The 19,702-nt window shown below is 40.8% G+C and overlaps 1 protein-coding gene across 1 annotated transcript; it reads left to right on the top strand.

The window, feature by feature from the left end:
* Window positions 1-1,275: 1,275 nt before the first annotated feature.
* HHLA1 (HERV-H LTR-associating 1) lies at window positions 1,276-16,913 on the top strand. The gene is made up of 12 exons (XM_009881052.1): window positions 1,276-1,327; window positions 2,450-2,530; window positions 3,003-3,086; window positions 3,180-3,263; window positions 4,630-4,713; window positions 5,288-5,344; window positions 5,453-5,539; window positions 7,540-7,737; window positions 8,252-8,323; window positions 16,066-16,222; window positions 16,563-16,645; window positions 16,870-16,913. The coding sequence occupies exons 1-12, from the start codon at window positions 1,276-1,278 to the stop codon at window positions 16,911-16,913; spliced, it is 1,083 nt and encodes a 360-aa protein (XP_009879354.1).
* Window positions 16,914-19,702: the final 2,789 nt, after the last annotated feature.

Raw genomic sequence — 19,702 nt, 5'->3', positions numbered from 1 at the left:
CAACTGAGGGAACTGGGGATGTTTAACCCAGAGAAAAGGAGGCTGATGGGAGATCTTATTGCTCTCTACAACTACCTGAAAAGAGGTTGTAGTGAGGTGGATGTTGATCTCTTTTCCTGAGTAACAAGCGACAGGACAAGAGGAAACATCCTCAAGTTGTACTGGGGGAGGTTTAGTTTGGATACTAGGAAAAATTTCTTCACCGAAAGGGTCAAGGGAAGTGGTTGAGCCACCATCCCTGAAGGTAATTAAAAGATGTGTAGGTGTGGTGTTTAGGGACATGATTTCGTGGTGGACTTGGCAGTGTTAGGTTTATGGTTGGACTCAATGGAATTAAAGGTCTTTTCCAACCTAAATGATTCTATGATTCTATGATTTGGAGAGCCTTCTGGATTACTCTGTGGAGTCACTCAGCTCTCCACTGATAGGGATAGTGAGCCTAGGCACCAAATTTCCGCACTTCAACTTGTCCTGCGATGCCTGTTGCTGCTCTGCACCTTGCCCTTGCTGGTCACCGAGAGAATCCAACCATCGAAGTGAGTCCAGTCTCCTGAGTCCCGCTCCAGTTCATTCGTCACAGAATTCACAGAATTGTTAGGGTTGGAAGGGACCTCTGGAGATCATCTAGTCCAACCCTCCTGCCAGAGCAGGGTCACCTACAGCACGTTACACAGGACAGCGTCCAGGCGGGTTTTGAATGTCTCCAGAGTGGGAGACTCCACAACCTCTCTGGGCAGCCTGTTCCAGTGCTCCACTACCCTCAAAGTAAAGAAGTTCCTTCTCATGTTAAGATGTCTTATGTCCTCCCATAAGACAGCTCTTCAGAACAGTACTCAATTGAATGACTGCTCTGAATAACACACATGCAGACAGCCTGTGAAAATTTGTTTAGATTTGGCCTTATCATACTATGTACCTTGCAGACAATGTTGTGTGCAAGACTAGTGCAGATCTCCATAACGGTTTGCAATTATCTCTTTTCTTTTGATTCTTGAGTTTAGGGGACAAGCTCTGACATGTAACCTGTTTTCTTCTTTAGCTGGCAGCTAAAGGACCTGGCAAGTCCTTTAGGACATCCTTATTCTTAGGCCCCTGATCAGCTGCTGTTGTGGATACCCAGTGGCCTGCTTTGCAGTGCTAATGTCCATTGGTTTCAGAGCTATAATAAATGAGAGCAGCAAAGTAACCTGGGCAGAGAGCTCAACAGAAAGTTGCTCGGGAGCTCAGCAGGGCAAACTGTATCTCAGTCTCTTTCTTCACTTCACAGCTTCATGCATGAGAAGAGAAAATAAGAAAGAGAAGCAAGTGGCAGTGCTGGCTACCGCAGGTAACAAGCAGCACATCAGGAGACCCTGTGTGGGGGTGTTAATGGGAGTGGAGGTATTGTGCTGGACACAGAGGTGGTGGTGGATGGGCCCTTCTCCTGCAGAGTCTGTGAGCCCCAACCCACCACTGCTGCAAGGGTTCCTCACCCAACACAGGGCTTACCCAGGTTCCTGGTGAGTTTAACCTCCCTCCTTCCAGGAACCTAAAATGTTTCCTCTTTTTCCTTTCTCTCCTTCCCAGCTCTCCATTCCCTTTGGTTTTCCTTTTCCTCTCTTCTACACTGTGGACAAGCCCTGCTTCCAGCCTTGGGGTGCAGCTTGGTTTCGAATTGGTTAAAAATAATACTGATGTCATTGGAAAATTCTGTCTCTCCCCAAATTCGATTTTGTTCTCATCTCAGCTTTCTGCGCTTCTTTTTCCATCCTGCTCTGTTTTTAATCTCTCTGTCATGCACACACACGCATACAGAGATCCCACACTGCTCTGCTTCTGCATGACTTTGTGGGAGGGAAGCAAAAGAACATCTTCAGAAATTTTGACTTGGGAAAAACAAACAAGCAACGCCAACAGAAAGAAAACATGTTAAAATAAAAAGCGTGATTCAGCTACAGTCAATTTATTCTGTCATAGCAGTACAGCCATCAAGGTAGCTAAAAAAAAAATAAAATAAAAATCTGCATTTTCATGACGGTTCTATGTAGAATTTGGGAAGGGGGAATATTTCCCAGGTACTTTCTCCTCTGTTTTTGATCTGCAAAGAAACGTCTGCTGCAATTTTGGCAGTAAATACCCATTGCCCAGCAGGAGGGGGCACCAAAACGTCAGGACTGGCTTCTGCTCCCTGGCAGCCTGCTCAAAGGCACGCTCAAGGGAAGAGGTGACTGAACACCTGACTTAAATTTTGACCTACCATTGCACTGCCCACTGTATCTTATTATTTTCCAGACTCCTCTCTGCACTCCTGGCATATTTCTTTTCTCACCACAGCTTTTTTAGCACACCCCAATACATGATCTTCTCAGCTTTGTTTTTCCCATTCTGGAAGATTTTTGCCCCCTATAAGCAGGGGATTAATGGCCATTTCTTTGTGCCGCCAGCTTCTCAGAGCCCTCTTCTTTTTCAGAGCTGCCTGCAAAGTCCGTGGATCTGGCTGCTATTAACCTGACAGAGCTGGTGAACGGTATGCTGAACACAGCGCTCAGAGGTAATGTGACAAGGCCGGGCAGGTCATACAGCCTGGTGGCCCGGCAGTGAATGAGATAACGGGCTAAGGGTGTTAGCAGGAGAAGCCATAAATGCGTGCTGTCTGCCTCCAGAATTGATTCTAGGAGCATGATACCCTGGCGCGTTTGTAATGCAGACAGCTGCCTGTCTCAAAGAATCTAGAAATGAGTGTGTGTTTATAGAGAGACACAAGGTAATTACTTATGCGGTGCCTTTGGAAAGCACTTTGTAATCCATTTTAGGTTTGAATTTAAAAAAAAAAAAAAAAAAAAAAGAGAGAGAAGTAATACAAATGATCCTTTCCTCAGTGGAAATGAGAAAGAATTGAGTCTCAGGCAGCTGCATAGCATCAGCACCTCCAGAGTCTTTTAGAAATTAAATGAGCAGAGTCAAAACACGCTGTTCTCATAATTTGTTCCAACCACTAATAGCATAGGCATGTGTTTCTGCAGGTACCAAGAAACTCTTCTCTTTGCTGAGCATCACGTCTTACAGCTCATTTGCCTTCCACAAAGTGTCAGTCACCATTTACAACAGTGAGTGCCTTGGCGCTTTGCTCCGTGCAGGAGCGTTTTCTCTCACACAGCCTGTGCATCCAGATACTGATTTTTCTTTGTCTCTCCCTACAGTTTCTAACATGAAAAATGTTGACCCTGGCAAGTTCCCTATGCATTACTGCTACTGTTTGAACAATGTGACAAATGACTTGACAGGTGGGTACGCAAGAGAGGTTGGCAATTGCATTTGCTTAAGCTGAATTATTTCCTTTGGCGCTGAAAGCTGTAGTCTGAATTCTGCAAACTTCATCCTTATAAGTAGCATCGCTAGACTGAGGTCAACAGCCATTACTCACAACGAGTGGCTGCTCTGAACCCAGGGGAAGACTCGATGAACTCAGTCTCACTTGGATGTGCCCAGCCATCCAGTCTGGGACGGAGCCATCAGCCAAGCTGGGTTTACCCAGTGGAAAGACCCCCCCCTTTCCTCCTTGGAACACAAACAGCAGTGCAGGAGAAGCCACCCAGCAATGTGTGATACATTACCTTAGCCATTTTTGTTATCCTGAGATAACCCACGGGAGATGAACAGGGGCTTCTCTGCACCAATAGACTCCAATAACTTCAATGAGCCCAACAGGAGTAAAAAGGAAGGGTTAACATATTCATAGAACTGGTTAATGGAGTGTAAAGTGTTGTTGGGCAAATCCTTCCCCTATAATCCTCATTCACACCTCTGATCTCACATTATTTAGCATTCCCAGATGGGTCTGAGCCTCTAATTCTATTGCTGGCTAATGTGAGGTATCAAAAGTAGCTCATCTGCTACGGACCAGAACCCATACCCTCTAAGCTGCATGTCATGACCACACACATGAGCCACAATGGCTTTCTGGACCCAAACATCTCACAAACCTTATTGCATAATGTCCCAGTCTGCCTTGGAGAACAATGGAGAAACTTTAATCTTTCTGTCCCAAATCCAGAATATCTTGGTGGTTAGAGTATCCTCCCAAACAGTAAAAATTGAGGGCCCAACACAGGGCTCATGTCTGTCACTCCCTAAGTGAGAACATTGACTTGTTACTGCTAGAACCTCTTGTGAAAAAGTTGTACTATCACCACCACCACTAGCCATTTTTTGGGCTGACCACGTCACCATCGGTATGTCTGAAGTAGACCTCGAAGGAGACCATCAGATGCCTCCTGGGAACCATGGTAGATAGGCAGTTAGTACAGGCAAAGCCTACAAGCTTTAGTTCTCTTTCTACATTTAAGCAGACTAAGCAGAATGTTACTTTTAGTTGTTCTCTTGAAGAGGTAAATTCCATTTAAGTTTACTTTTAGTCACATTGGTGCTCTTTTGGATATAACCTTTGAAATATACTTCTGCAGAGTTTTCCAGTGGCTTCCTAAGTCTACTTCCATTCTCAGAAACATTTTGCACTTTAAAGTATTTTAAAAATTGTGATCCACGAGCATATATCCAAAATGTGATCACATATAAAAGGGATTTTTTGATTTAGCATAGATGATACAATATGTATTTTCAATCATAAACTGTCTCTATTTTGTTGTCTAGATTTTACAGCTTTACTTGTTGATATTATTGGAAACTCCACCAGTTATCTCACAGAAATTTTCAAATCCACTTCTATTCTCTCAGGTTTGCATTTCCTTTTGACATTTACCATTGTCTGATTTGTCTGATTTACGCCTGGCATGGAAACAAGCATAGAAATGAGTATAAAAGCCTATTGCTCTTAGTCAGCAGCATTTTTCTTGCAAAGTATGGACTGCAGTTGTACACAAATTCTCCTTAGAGCAACAAGACACATATATAATGTGTGTATATATATAATACGTAGACACACATGTTCCTATGAGCAGGTATGTTCTGTTTTAAAGTTTGGTGAATTATTATTAAATAATGGTATTTTGAAGAATTATGATTGCCAAAGAATATTATGTTCTATATTATCTGAAGAATTTTTTTTGTCTATGTGAAAATGCCTGTAATTTAGAATTTTAACTAGATAGAAACATTTCCCCTGGAAATATTAACATTTGGATTTTGTGCTGGTTCGAGGTTTTTGTCAAAAATCAGATCAAAAAGAAAATGTTTGGACAGTTGTAGTAACCGCATACCAGTTTGTGTTCATGTTTTCAACTGTTTAAGATAGTATCGTATAATGAAAACTGGTAACAATGATCTGGTTTACATTTTTTTTGCCTTTCAGTGCGTCAGAGCAATGATTCAGATTGTATCTACATCTGTGTGATGACAGGGCAGACAGGTAAATGTTCAAACCAGTCTGCCCCAAAATATAGCCCTATTTATTCTCAGTGGTGACTTAAACTAGAAACAAACCTTTCTTGATATTTGTAAGCATTTCTGTTTTCAGGGAGAAATCTGTCTGACTTTTGGGAAATGCTGGAGAAGTCTCCTGTTATTAATTATACATTTTCCAGTAACGCATCTTCTGACCTGGGTAAGTACATCTTGGGGAATAAAAGGAAAGAGCAACAACAACACAAACCACATGCAGGTAGCACTTGCAATGAATACTCCACCTTCATGAAGTAAATTTTTGGGAAAAAAAAATTTATATATTTTTATTATTATTTGTGTATATTTATACATTATTATATATTATTATTAAATAGACTAGTATTTGAAATTATTGTAAGTATAAAATAATATTTCTATGCTAACTACAAGTAAAATTTACAAACTTTAAAATTATTAGCTACAAGGTCTCCTAGTAGAGGAACGAACAAGACCTCCTGGGATGAAAGCTTTTACAGAATTCAGCACTGGACTGAGGAGGCTTCCTGATGCTCCTAATCTAAACGGGTACCTCCCTTAACTCTCAGCACAAATTGTCGCCTACCTTTATGTGAGTTACCTTCAGAAAGGAGTTGAATATGCTCAGCCTGTGTGCTGCATGGCTCCTCCACCCAAAACTGCTTTGCCAGCTTGAGCTGCACTTCACATGCTCACATCTCATTGCTGCCCATGACTATTTCTCCTTTTCAGTGCTTGATTAAAAAAGGCAGAGGGTGAAATCAGTGGCAACTTCACCTGTGCTGAAAGCTGTAGCATATTTCAGTTCCTTTAAAAAAAATAAGAGTCAAAAACACTTTGCCAAAAATGACTTTCATTTAAAAAGACAAGAGCTATTTCTTTTATACCAGAACCTGATTTATTTCCTTTTTATCAGACAATACGTGATGGATGGTGAGCATACTAACCTTATCTTCTCATACCTCAAAGATCTAGATTCAATTTTTTCAAGTTTCATGAAATTACAGGAAGACCCAAACAAAACAGTGGATCCATCAGCAGAACATGTGTGGACGTTTAAAAGTGAGCAAGTATTGTCAGACCTGAATCTATATTCTTCTTGGTTAATATCTGGATAAGTGATCACATATGCTTCCTGCACAGCACTGTGATGTTGTACTACAGTTACAGAGTAAGATAGAATTTTGCCCTAAACAGCAGTTCAGGTCAGTAATGCACTGACTACCTGGGGAATAGAAGACCTATTGTAAAAAGACCTTTTTTTTTCCCCCTATTTTTAGAAAAATAAATTTTCTAATGAGGCAGAAAAGTAAAAAAAAAAAAAATTGTTGCTTTTAAACCAAGAAAAAGATAGTTTAAACTGTTTCCTCTCCTCTCCTATTGTACATTTTTCATTTTTTTCTCTATCTTTGACTTTATATAACATTCAGTTGTGAGTACCTGAACATTTCATGAGCTGCAGTGCATTTAGCTTTGCCACAAGGCTACAAGACCAAAAAGTGCTGGTCTGCCTCATTTTGAAAGCAGCAAAACAAATCTTCACACTTGCTTCCACATAGTAAGAGCAAAGAGAAATTCAGAATTTTACTTCATACTTCCTCATCACTGCAGCTGCATCTGTCTACAACAAAATTTCTACATTTTCCCTAGTCAGTCTGCTGTCGTTTTGTAAGCTCTTTTATTTTGCTCAGCCGCATACCAAGCTTTGTTATCTCTTCCAGCCCTGAGTATCACTCCTGCCACAAAATGTCATCAGTTCTCAAATTCCAGTATCTGCCCTCCACTACCTGCCTGCTCCCCTTCACATAGACAAAAGCTTTTGTCTCTTTCCTCTGTAGTGAAGCAGTTTAGGAAATAAAAAATAGTTTATCTGAAGAAAAAAAAAACAACACAGCACTTTGCAGGAATATTTCAGCTTCTTTTTTTTGTTTATGAAAACTTGCATGTTAAAAAGTTCTCAGTTAAAATTTCAAATATTATTGGCACTTCCCAAGTTTCAAGATTTAAAATGTAATGGAGAGTTGGCTGCTCACCTGCCAGGGGAAGCACTCAAGGAGTAGATGGAATTTTCTGTGGGTATTTTAGATATTATTGTCCTCCAGTGCATTACATTCGCTGCTGCTGTGGGGCACCAGCATCCACAGCGCATTGCTCCCTCTGTCTCCGTCTCTTCTGCTTCTCCAGCTACCAGGATCCCTCTGGCCCTGAAAGGGGAGGAAATCCCCACCACGAGGTTCCCACCATGGCCAAAGACGGTTGGACTGAAAGGATCGGGGTTTCCATCACTGCACGTGGATGCTTCCAGACCACGAGGCACGGCCGGACCCCCTCCGTCTGCTGGGGGGAGCTCGGCCCCATCGCCAGCCCTGCAGCCCAGCCCCAGTAAGTTCGGCACGGAGGACTGACACCCGCTTTACCCTGCTAGCCAAAAGCTGAAACCCCATGTCTGAGGTTGAGGTTGGGAGGCCCTTCAGGGAGACCCGCTCTAGGTCACTAGTGAGTAGGTGTTATTATTGTAGAAGTGCTTAAGTCATTTATAGGGTCCATCTTTGGGGGAAAACTAAGCCTTGCTCCTCACAGTCACCTCTGCCACCTAGGTCCTCACGCACATTTTGCCCCAAATACAGTGAGCAGGCTCATGAAAAAGAAACATAGAGCTGGTTCTCTTGGTCTCCGCTAAACGTACCTTCTTTATGTCCTACCTTTCCCTAGCCCAGGGACTTTTCAAGATCTAGCAAAGTATAGCTTTTGTCCTTCCTTTTTCATCTTGACATTTTTATATGCCACTGGAAGTACTGGGTGAGGGACTCCGCCTGTTGAGCTGTCTCATGTGTAGCAGTTCCCAGCAGACAGATATCCTGAATGACACGAAGCATGTGTCTTTCTGTTCCCATAGCTGACATGTACGCATTTTGGATGCAGACGGTGTCTCCTCAAGAAACCAGCAAACTGATGCAAACAGAACCAGGTGAGATTGATCTGGGATAATAACAAAATGTGTCAGTTGGCACATTTGTGAAATGAAAAGTAATATATATAGAAATAGGCAACTGTGAATGTGTTTATACATCAATGTCTTTGTATGTGTCTATTAGTAGTCCATGACTTCAGCTTTTTTTTTCCTGTTATTCTTTCAATCAACCTTCCTTTATTTTTTTTCCTGTTAAGATGTCAAGGCAATTTACATTCTTTTCCCATCTTCAGATTTGCCTCCCTCAGTACTGCCTACGCCACCCCACAGGCCTGGTGTGACACTGAAACTTTACTCAGCTACCAGTAAGTAGCTGCACCTCATGCAGCAAAAGTATAGTATGTTTGAAAGTATATCAGTTTGCAAATTTTCCCATGCAGAAACAACACACATGTTTAATTTATGTGACCTCTTAGGTATATAAAACACACAAAATGTATAAGGGACTGCTTCCGTGTTTGTTTTTTTGTGAATCATACACAATCACATTCAAAATATAAATTGTACTGTGGTGACAAAATTAACATACATACTCCATGTGTTAATTTGAACATGGATTAGCTATTGGAGAAACTTAAAGTTCATTTACTCTAAAAGAAAGTGTCATGCTTTAAATCTTCCTGTCAGTACAAATAAAATTACTAAGTCAATCCATGCCACATGAAATCTACAGTATTGCCCTGAATTTACAATACTGCAAACTACTTCTTCAGCTAAAGAAGGACAATTATCAACTGGATTTTTAGGAAAGCTGCATTCCTCCTTTTAAACACCAAACAGTTAGAATTTAAGAGCTCAGCATGGTAAATATATGATGATGTGTCACTCCACTTATAAGTACTATATACTCATGTTTGCAATAAAATTATATTTAAGTCTAAGTATTTAGTAAAAGGTTATATGCTTTGAAAAACTGGACCTGATTCAATGCCAGGATGGGAGTCTGAAGTCTGGGACAGTCCAGCTCCTGCTTTGGATGCTGAGCATGTGTGTGTCTGAATCCAGGCTGCCTTCTCCCAGATTGGCAAAGTAGGAGCAGAGCTCAGGAGTACCACAGGAATAAATCTCAGCTGCAAATACCAGTCTTGGGGAGTGAAGATGACTAGTTCAACTCTAGGTACCAGCATCATGGACACCTAAAATTGAGTAGAACACACCCCCATTCCTGCAGACAGCTTTAGTCCCCTGGGGGTCCTTCCACTCCCAGTCTGGTGTCAGCAGCAAGGTACAGCTGAAGTTGCATGTATGACACAGTTCCTGCTTATATGCTTCTTGTTAACCTGGTAGTTAAGGAAGTAAATTTGAGGGATACATTGGTGTATATGTTCCAGCACAGAAAACACATCAGTATTGTTATGGTTTCATAGTGCTGTTGTATTTGGAAAGAAAATCCAGACTTCCTGTTCTGGGATCCAGGCAAAATCTACGTGCCTGTAGTCCAGACTCTGATTGTGATTATTTGCTGTTCAGTACAGCATAATCTTTTTAGGGAGAGAAGAGAAATTTGGCAGCTACCACAGAGGTCGGTGTGGAAACCCCTGTAGTGCATGAACCTGGGGCAATGCCTGTGCTCACCTCAAGACTAGAAAGGAAAAAAAATATGGTCACCACTTTTCCAGAATAAGTAGGTGGTTCAATTCCAAGGTTCCCTGGAGTTAGGACTGTGTCCTGCCAGTTTGACTGCTTAGAGCTGTGCGGGAGCTATGAGCTCATGGGAGGCTCTGTGAAGCGGCTGTCCCTAGTCCCACAGTTGAAGTTGACTCTGCTGCTACCACAGAGGAGTGGGAACACAGATCTTGCTCGGTGGCGAGGAGGGGATTTTGGAAATCTGTCTATCAGCTGCTTGTGTTTCTGTGTGGCAGCTGTCTAAGAGAAGCATAGACACTGGGTAGTGTAAAGATAATATATCAGACTACATTGCAGGGGTCTTCAGTATCATTTGGACTTGATATTATAGATAAAACCACAGAAGTCCAAAGAACTAAAATGCCAGTAAAATATTACTTTCAAAGGTCTGTTCTGACATCTGGGAAATAAAACAACAAAAAAAAGTGTTGATAATATGAGCAAATAAAGGCCTGCAAATTCTGAAGGATGGTAGGCAAGGAGAGCAAAGAGAAGTGTTGATTATATGGTTTGTGATGGATTAGTAGGAAAATGCACCATTCTGATATTATCAAAGGAAACCGTGGGTCTTTGATATGGATTCCTAATAAATATAACTAAAGAGAAAACTGCTGCAGATATTTTGGATGTCAAAACAGGAGAGGCAAAGTGAAAAACTGAGCATCACCATCAGGTTTTTGCATGAAGGGAAACAGCAGCCTTGGGGTCCTTCTCTGCTAGTGGAGCTGACCCAGAGCATCGGGGATGCAGCCAGCTCCCTGGCTCCATACAGGCAACCTCACATCTTCATTTTGGGATTACTTGGAATCTTGAAATCCAAATTCTGGCCTGGATTCCCTAATCCCAGCATTTCTAATGATATTTTGAACACTGACTTCTCTTAGCTTATTACTGAATTCCAACACGACTTTACTTGTCTGTAAAGGGTTTGGGGTTTGTTTGGGTTTTGGTTGGTTTTTTTTTTTGGGGGGGGGGTAAACATATTTGAGTCAGAGAGAAAGGTTCTTTCACAAATCTTCAATTTTTCTGTCACTGGGAATAATGACAAAGTAGGAGAATATTGAACAGTAGGTGAACTGTAGTATCTTACAGTTTTGGTGTCACTTGCTTTTTCCCTTGGTTTTGACATTGTTGCCTACTGCAGCAATCCAAGACCAGAATCCTGTGCTGTTACTTTTTGTAGCTTTTGCTGATTCTGATCAGGTTTTTTGCAGTTTCCAGTCCTGTTCTCGTTGGATGAGTTTATCAGCATGTGTTGGCTTGTTTGCCTTCTTTTTTTTTTTTTTTTTTTAAACTCATACTATTAGAAAAGAAAGCATTTGAGAGCATACAACTCAATGGGGCATCTGTTTTCAGAAGTAAATAATGTTATCAGGTTAAAAATGCTGACTACAAAAACCAAAGCTTGACAGCAGCACCAAGTGATGATACAAACACAAGTCCCGCAGAAAGGCAGTAGCAGGGAGGAGAGGGAGGAAGCTATTGCCTGGGAGGGTTGAGAACACTACAGGAGAAAAACTATCTACTGAGATATGTTTCCAAGGAGAAGACTCACTGGTGCTGAGCCAAGGAGCAGTTCTTCATGTAAGATGATTTTCCAACCATGGAGATAGGAAATCAAACATCCTTTTATGATCTTTCTCTCATTTTATTTCTGTTAAAAGAGCTCAAGATCATAGAATCATAGGATGGTTTAGGTTGGAAGGGATCTTGAAGATCATCTTGTTCCCTGCCATGGGCAGAGACACCTTCCACTAGACCAGGTTGCTCAAAGTCCCATCCAACCTGGCCTTGAACACTTCCAGGGATGGGGCCTCCACAATTTCCCTGGGCAACCTGTTCCAGTGCCTCACCACCCTCACAGTGAAAGCTTTCGTCCTCATATCTATTCTAAATCTACCCTCTTCCAGTTTGAAGCCATTCCCCCTCATCCTATCTCTACATGCCCTTGTAAAAAGTCCCTCTCCTGGCTTCTTGTAAGCATCCTTCAGATACTGGAAGGCCGCTATAAGGTCTCCATGGAGTCTTCTCCAGGCTGAACAACTGCAACTCTCTCGACCTGTCTTCATAGGAGAGGTGCTCCATCCATCTGATCATTTTTGTGGCCCTTCTCTGGCCTCGCTCCAACAGGTCCATGCCCTTCTTGTGCTGAGGGCTGCAGAGCTGGACGTAGTATTCCAGAGTCCTCATCTTACCCCCTGCCATTGGTTGCATGAAGAAAATGAGCCAATGTCATATCACATAAATATAATTTGGCTTCTTGGCACTCTTGATGGTGTGAAGAGAAGAATTTAAGATGAACTAGGTCTTCTCATCCTGATTGGGAGCAGAGGAATATGCTATGGTAATTCTCATCCATCAAAAATTCTGCACAAAACTGAAGTTCTCAGCATGTCTTCTTTGCTTGGGGTGAGTTTAACTTGAAGATATAGTGGCCAACACTATAGATACTGGAGAACCTAGGAATGGGAACCAGCCCATTTTGAAAAGCCTGGGAAACATGGATTTCAGTGAGATCAGGGAATGGAGAGTCAATAAATGCCTCTCTCTGTCAGAAACCATGATGACAGAGGTTATGTACCTGCACGTATCAGTCATGCATTTGGGGAAATAAATCGAACCATGGGATCGCAAAGCAATGAAGAGCATCCACAATACTCTGAAGACTGAGATGTTATTCCAAGAAGTCATTTCTTAAATCACAAAAGTGGATGCCAGCTGATAAAATATGCAAGTGTGCATATTAGAGCATGCAGGGAGGGATATTGTAAATCTGAATTATTCACAGTAGCCAGAAGATTGCTTTTCACTGGCAGGAAAATTTAATCTCAGTGTCACAGAGATGTGATATTGAGTTAATAATGGAAAGGGCTGCCTACTGCAGCAAGAATTGGTCACTGATTTGCCTGTGACAGTAACGTGGTAATTTCAAATATGCAAGAGCAAAGCTCTGCACAGGGAGCTGTGGTTCCTGCGTTTTCTGGCCTCTTTTGACTGACTCGATTTCTTAGAAAAGAAAATTCTTAGAAAAGAAAGTTCTCAAATAAATCCCTACTTTTAAATCTATTTTTAATTTCAGTGCAAAACTGTAGGCTCTTATGAAGCGGATACAAAAAATACATTTAACAGTATAAATTTATTACAGAAGAGATATAAAACATTACTGTGAAGCACTGAAAATTTTAATTTCCACAATATGATGTGGGTATACTATCCAATCCAAATAAAAGTAAATGCAACACTAATTGAAAGAGAATTTCATCATTAAATAAATACAGTATTATGCAAATACAACATCTATTTAAAATAAAGTGATTGTCAAAAATGAAAACCAAGGCAATCTGTTTAACTTTCAGCTTTTTTATTTGACTTCCCTTTCCCACATAGATGAATCCAAATTGAAATTGCAGTCATTCAATTTACATTTAGATAAAGATTAATTTCTGCTCACAAAACACACAGCTTGAGAAGAGCATTTAACACCTGTTCGGCAGGACAGCACGTACCCACTTTGGTGAAGACTTGGAGATTTGTTGGACGGTGGCCTTTAGCAAGTTTTAATTATTCGCAACAACTCTAACATCCCTTTTCATGGACAACTTATACTAAAACCTCATAGTCTTATGCTCTGATGTGTGGTTATTAACATGAAGAGTGTTTATTAAAGTAAGAAATCATTAATTTTTATTTACCATTGAGTGCAAAAAAAAGCAAGGTGCGTCAAATCCTATTAAGTGAACAAAGCCTAATGACATTTATGCAAAGCTGCTAAGATAAAGAGGAATGGGTCTCCCTCTTGCCGATCACTGAATAATTACGTCTGATATTTGTGTAGCGCCTTTGACACACAACTGGTTTTCAGAGGGGCCCGTGAGTTTGGGAGCTGCAAGTGTCTGCCCGTTACTCCTCCATGACTCCTGCTACCTTGGGCAAGTGCTAGCAGAAGAGAAATAGTTTCATAGCGATCTCTTTCAGGTTGGCAGAGCCTTTATTTTCCTCCTGCCCATGAATGCCATTTTATATTAAAGTTCTTGTCAGCACTAGATGACTCAAGCTTATTTCAACAGAACTTCATTAGTCCAAATTTAACCTCCATAACCTCTCCTATCGCATAACATAAGCTGGCCCAAAGCTATAAAGCATGTGAGACGTGAACCTGGAAATGCAATTACACTGTCTAAGGAGATTATCCTCTGCAGGTAAGGTGGTTTATCTACGGATGGCCAAAGCCTGCTGCGAGTTACAGAAATGGAAAAACCGGTTGAGAATCACACTGCAGCCGCCTTCGCTCTGCACGTTCAGGCTCTTCCACCCCAATGGGTGCATGTGAGGGGGACACCCACATCATGCAAAATGTGCCCGCTCACCCCCTGGTCCTTGGTTATCATTTCAGAGACCCAGTGTGGCGTTTGCAGGGTTGTCCTTTATTTTTCGGAATGCTGGTGTAGGGGAGACATCCCTTTGGAAGGATTGCTGTATGCTGGGGACAACGTGATGTGTGTCCATGCAGCTCCCCAGGATCAGATGCGATGCCTTGTAGGGCAGGTGGCTTCACTGCAGGCACCTAAAGTGTTCCCTCACACGCAGCATCTCGTCTTCAAAGCACGGTTATCAAATATGCAAAAGAGAGGTGATTACACATCTATTTTAGCAATGCCTGGGAAGCCTTTTAGTTTATTGTAAATATTGCTTTTTTTTTTTTTTTTTTTTTCCTAGCAAGTCCTTTGATTCTGACCCATCGTAGAAAAACTGTTAGCTAGGGTGCAAGGTGACATGTGACAGATGATGGTTTGGAGAAGACAAGACTACGGCAAGTGCTAGGATTTTCTCTTAATATAATGAAGAAAAGCCCTGAAAAACTGAAAACAGCTTCAATTTTGCCTTACCTTTTCTCAGTTCTCCCCATTTTCACTTTGCCTTCTTTTCTCTTTTCTAAAACAGAAAGGTAGTCTGAAGAGAGATTGTATTTGACACCGAAAAAACACATAGCAATTCAGGATTTTATTATAAGCTGCCATCACCTATTCTGTAGTATTGCTTTTTCTGCAGTCTGGCACAGCTGCATTTGCTGGCAGGATGAAATGTTTGGTGTGCAAATGTTTATCTCTTGCTGCTGACTGCAGAAGATTCAATGAATAGAGTAAAATAGATATTTTCCTTTTAGCTTACTTAAGAGAGGGGAAGTGGGAGTCCATCCCCAGGTATACCGTTTCACTGCATTTTTCTTCAGTTAAAATAATATAATGGTGGTCACTTGAAAAAACACTGGTTAACCAACCGACTCCTGGCAAACAAATAATTAAATGGAGAAATTATTCCTACTTTCATCTCAGTGCAGGCAAAAATTGACCTTTTCTCCTTCAGTTACATGTCAGTTTTCACAAAACCTGTAGGAATGTATTTATCCAGAGGATCGTTACCCATCCCTAAAAACTGTGCTAAAACTAGCTGATTATTCAAGTCACTACAAGCAAGAAGGGGAAAACTGACAGATGGAGACATGGACAGAGAAAAAGTCATAACCTCTGCATAAATCATGTTTATTTTGTTAATGAGGCTAGAAAAAGTGATGGAGAGAGCAGTGAGAGTCTGTTTGTTTATTAGCTCAATCATATTAATCTAGGATTCAGATTTAGAGGGTGGGTGTAGGAAAGCATGCAGAACTGGAAGTGAATTTTTCATTAAAGTAGCATATGCACATAGCAAATATCAAATATAATAAGTGTTCAGCGCTGTTCTTTGTCTTGCTGTGTTGTACTGTGCAAAACTGATGCTTCAGTGGCAACTAAACCACCACCTATACAAGTAACTATAAATGAATTGCATCTTTAGAGTTGTTCCTTACATTTGTGACAAATAAAAGCAATGTGGTTTTAAGTAGGTAACCAGTAGTGATAAACAATAATAAATAGAACAGGACATCTGTGCTTTCAGTCAAGCAACTTCCAGGCTGTGTGTTGTTTTCTTTTCAATTATCTACCTCACTCAGATTTGATTTTAAGATACCCATGTGAGTTTATTAAGCTGCGTGTTTCTCATAGCCTAGATAAGGCATTGTAAGAAATTTAATGAGACAAGTATTTGAACTAGTCCAAAGTTGTATTTTTTCCTAGGGTGTCCACAGGCGATCCTCAAGGAGTCCCGTGTGACCTCGCCTCCTGTCACTCTTATAGTGCAAAAGATCAATCCCTGTGTGATGGAGCTCTGTAGGTTTTTTCAGCTGTGCCTCTGTGTTGGGCAGAGAAGATATTCCAGAAAGGAAGCGATGAGGTAAAACCTGGCGCTAGTTTCTCTCTCTCAGCTTAAAATACTCCGCTGGGCTTTTTTAAAATGACATTTTTCAATCACCAATGTTTATTTTTGAGAATCTGTGGCTACTGACTGAGACCCAAATGGGTCCCCAGTGCACTGATCAATATCTGATCTGGCTTCCAGTATTCAAACTAGATGAATAAAGCTCAGCTGATCTTTTTCAAATATCGGATGACATCATTGAGGTCAGAATCTATCTTTTTATTTCCATATGTGTTATTAGCAGTATGGTATGCATACAGCTGTGTTTATGAAAGATGGTAAGCTACCACCCTCTTAACTTTAACTACATCTTTAGGTACTGTGTTGAATACTATTCCTGGTTCTTGAAAAACGCAAGTTATGTCTGTGAAAGAGTCAAAAGAGTTGCTTACTCCCACAGTAAGTATATTTCTCTTTATATCTCTACATGCCTTATTATGAAGGTATAAAAAAAATTTTAGATATCCACAGAGTATTTGCTGTCTTTCATCACATGGTTATTTTATCTGATAACAATTTTTTAAGGTATTAAAAAAAAAAAAAGATTATTTAACCTTCATGTATGTTTTTCATATTTTCCTTGTAAAACCTCTTCTGACAGCAGTTTTCTTGTGTTTTTCCAGCGTTAAAACAAAAATGTCTTAAAAACATCTGTACATCAGTCTAGAGCACTGAGGAATTTTTCTACAAATTGGAAGATTGGTGGCAGTTTTAGTTGTCTCTCATTTCTCAGTGTAAAAATCAGGATGTAACAGGTTATTTGCAAATATTTGCAACAAGACAAGCTATTAACCAAGTGTTAACCTAGAAATGTGTCTCCCTCCAAGGCATTGTAAAAATAATATATAAAAACAGATGTATTTTATACAAATGATGTAACTGATGTAACTGTAATAAAAGCATTGAAAGACTTTTAAAAATTGTATTTTATAGAGAATATTTATATGGTTGACTAGTGAAAGCAAATAGTTTATTCTAGTTTTATTTACAATTAAGATAAAGTAATCAAAATGAAAAAATACAAAATAATTTAAAAGCAAGCTGAAATACTGAAGACAAGAAGGTTCCTTCCAACCCAAACTATTCTACGATTCTACAATTCTATATAATGCTACTATCAACCCAAAGTACATCATCAAACCTTTAATATTTAAAAAAAAAAAAAGATATTTGCACTGCAGCTGGTGCACATTGATGTTTCACTGAAGAATTATGCATTCAGAATAATATAAAGCCAAAGAGAAGGGTGACATCATAAGGAATGATGCCCATGGGGAGAGGTAGGATGCAGCAGCCCTCTTCCAAAATACATTTCACTGGCGTGCCCCGTAGCATGACAGAAGCGATTTTGTCATATCAAAGAGCAGGACAGATTGGAGTATTGCTAATTACAGTTGACATTGAAAATTAGGCCAGTGGAAGAAATAGGAATGTCGATATAATGAAAGTATAGATTGGGAATATTAACATGGCCATGGTACTGGAATGCTGTGGAGAGATCTTGCTCTGTGACATGTCTCCTCACCCAAGGCAGGATCAGTTCTGCTGTGAAGAGATGAGTGAATTGCACCTTTGTGCAACTATTGCTTTTAAATCTCACAAAAACACCTTAAAACCTGAAGACACAATTTAAAAAAAAAACAACAAACATATTGTTTCTTACATTTTTATCATTAAGTTTTCTGAGAACTCAGGAAGAAGGATGTGAAAACAAGGACATAAGGGGAGAAAACAATGATTAAAGTCAGTTGGACTTTCTGGGTTTTTTTAGGTTTGAATAAAAACAAAATAGCAAAAGAAAAATATTTTTGGAAAAGGCTTCCTTTTTAGAAGATCGTTTCATTATTTTTTTAATGAATTTAATCATCTCTGAGTTGTAGCACTGACCTCCATGCTAAAGGGCACTTTCGTTTTTATAGGAAATCATGCTGTGTTTTTCCTGCAGGAATACAGGTCCTTGAACAGAGGGTAACCTCTCTATACTACGATATGGTGTGCCTGAGCCGTGTCTGGCACTGGGGGTAGGTCACAGCCATCTCCACTCTAAAGTCCTCAAAAGAGTTGAGACCTACTGCCCAAGCGTGTTCACGGGGAGAGAATTAGAAAGTATCACACAGTTACGGGTGTCTTGTGAAAGAAGCTGAAAAAAGATTAATGGTACCTGTCCTGAATTGCAATCTTCTTGTCAGTTGTTTAAGACTTACTGTTTGGCTTTCCCAGGAGAATATTGAAAATTAATGAGAAAAAATACAAAATAAAAGAAGGAATGAAAAAGCAAAGTTCCATGAAAAAAGTGAACACATTGGTTGCCCTCAAAAAAACAGAAGTTTTTGCATATTCCAGGGTTTTCAGTCCTGCAAAGCCTCTGTACATGTTTGGCAGAAGTACAGAAATGATGGTGGCATATGGGCAGATCAATAACTCAGAGGACTCACTGTTTATTATTATTCCCAGTAAAGCACACTCTGATTTGTCAGGCTGAAAATATTCATCAAGCCAGTAAAAACAGACTTTGGGCAATCCCTGGAGACTCCAACTGGAAGCACCAAAACTCAGACGAAAATAAATTTTCATACCATTAAGACATAATTTCTGCCACGTTTCACTCTTCTGTAAAGTTTCATGATAGGACCGGTCACAGAAATGGTATGACGGGACCCTGTCCTTTTCTTGGCAACATGTCAGTACTGAATCCATACAGAATCACAGAAGAGTTGAGGCTGAAAGGGACCTCAGGAGGCCATCTGGTACACAACCCCAGCCCAAGTAGGGTCACCTAGAGCCACTTACCCAGGACCATGTCCAGATGGCTTTGGAATATCTCCAGAGGAGGAGAGTGGGAGGGAGACTCCACAAGCTCTCTGGGTAACCTGTGCTAGTGCTCAGTCACCCTCATAGTAAAAAAGTGTTTCCTGATGTTCAGAGGGAACCTCCCATATTTCAGTTTGTGCCCTCTGCCTCTTGTAATGTCACTGGGCACCAGTGAAAAGACTCTGGCTCTGTCCTCTTTGCACCATCCCTTCAGGTATTTATAGGCATTGATGAGATCCCTCTGAGCCTTCTATAGGTTGAAGAGTCCCAGCTCTCTCAGCCCCTCCTCATGAGAGATGCTCCAGTCCCTTAATTATCTTTGTGGCACTTCTTTGGACTGTCTCAAGTTTGTTCATGTCTGTCTCATACTGAGGAGCCCAAAACTGGACACAGTGCTCCAGGTGTGGCCTCACCAGTGCTGAGTAGAGGGGAAGGATCCATCCACTCTCTCAATCTGCTGGCAATACTTTGCCTAATGCAGCTGAGGATACCCTTAGCTTTCTTTGCTGCAAGAGTACACTGCTTACTTAAGTTCAACTTGGTGTCCATAAGGACCCCAGGTCCTTTTCTGCCAAGCTGCTTTCCAGATGGGTGGCCCCCAGCACATGGTGGTGCATGGCATTGTACCTCCCCAGGTGCCGGACT

The sequence above is a fragment of the Charadrius vociferus genome, unplaced genomic scaffold (genome assembly GCF_000708025.1).
Source record: "Charadrius vociferus isolate BGI_N301 unplaced genomic scaffold, ASM70802v2 scaffold2, whole genome shotgun sequence".
Lineage (NCBI taxonomy): Eukaryota > Metazoa > Chordata > Aves > Charadriiformes > Charadriidae > Charadrius > Charadrius vociferus.
Note: the sequence above shows the minus strand (reverse complement) of the source record. Positions and strands in the feature narration are given on the sequence as shown.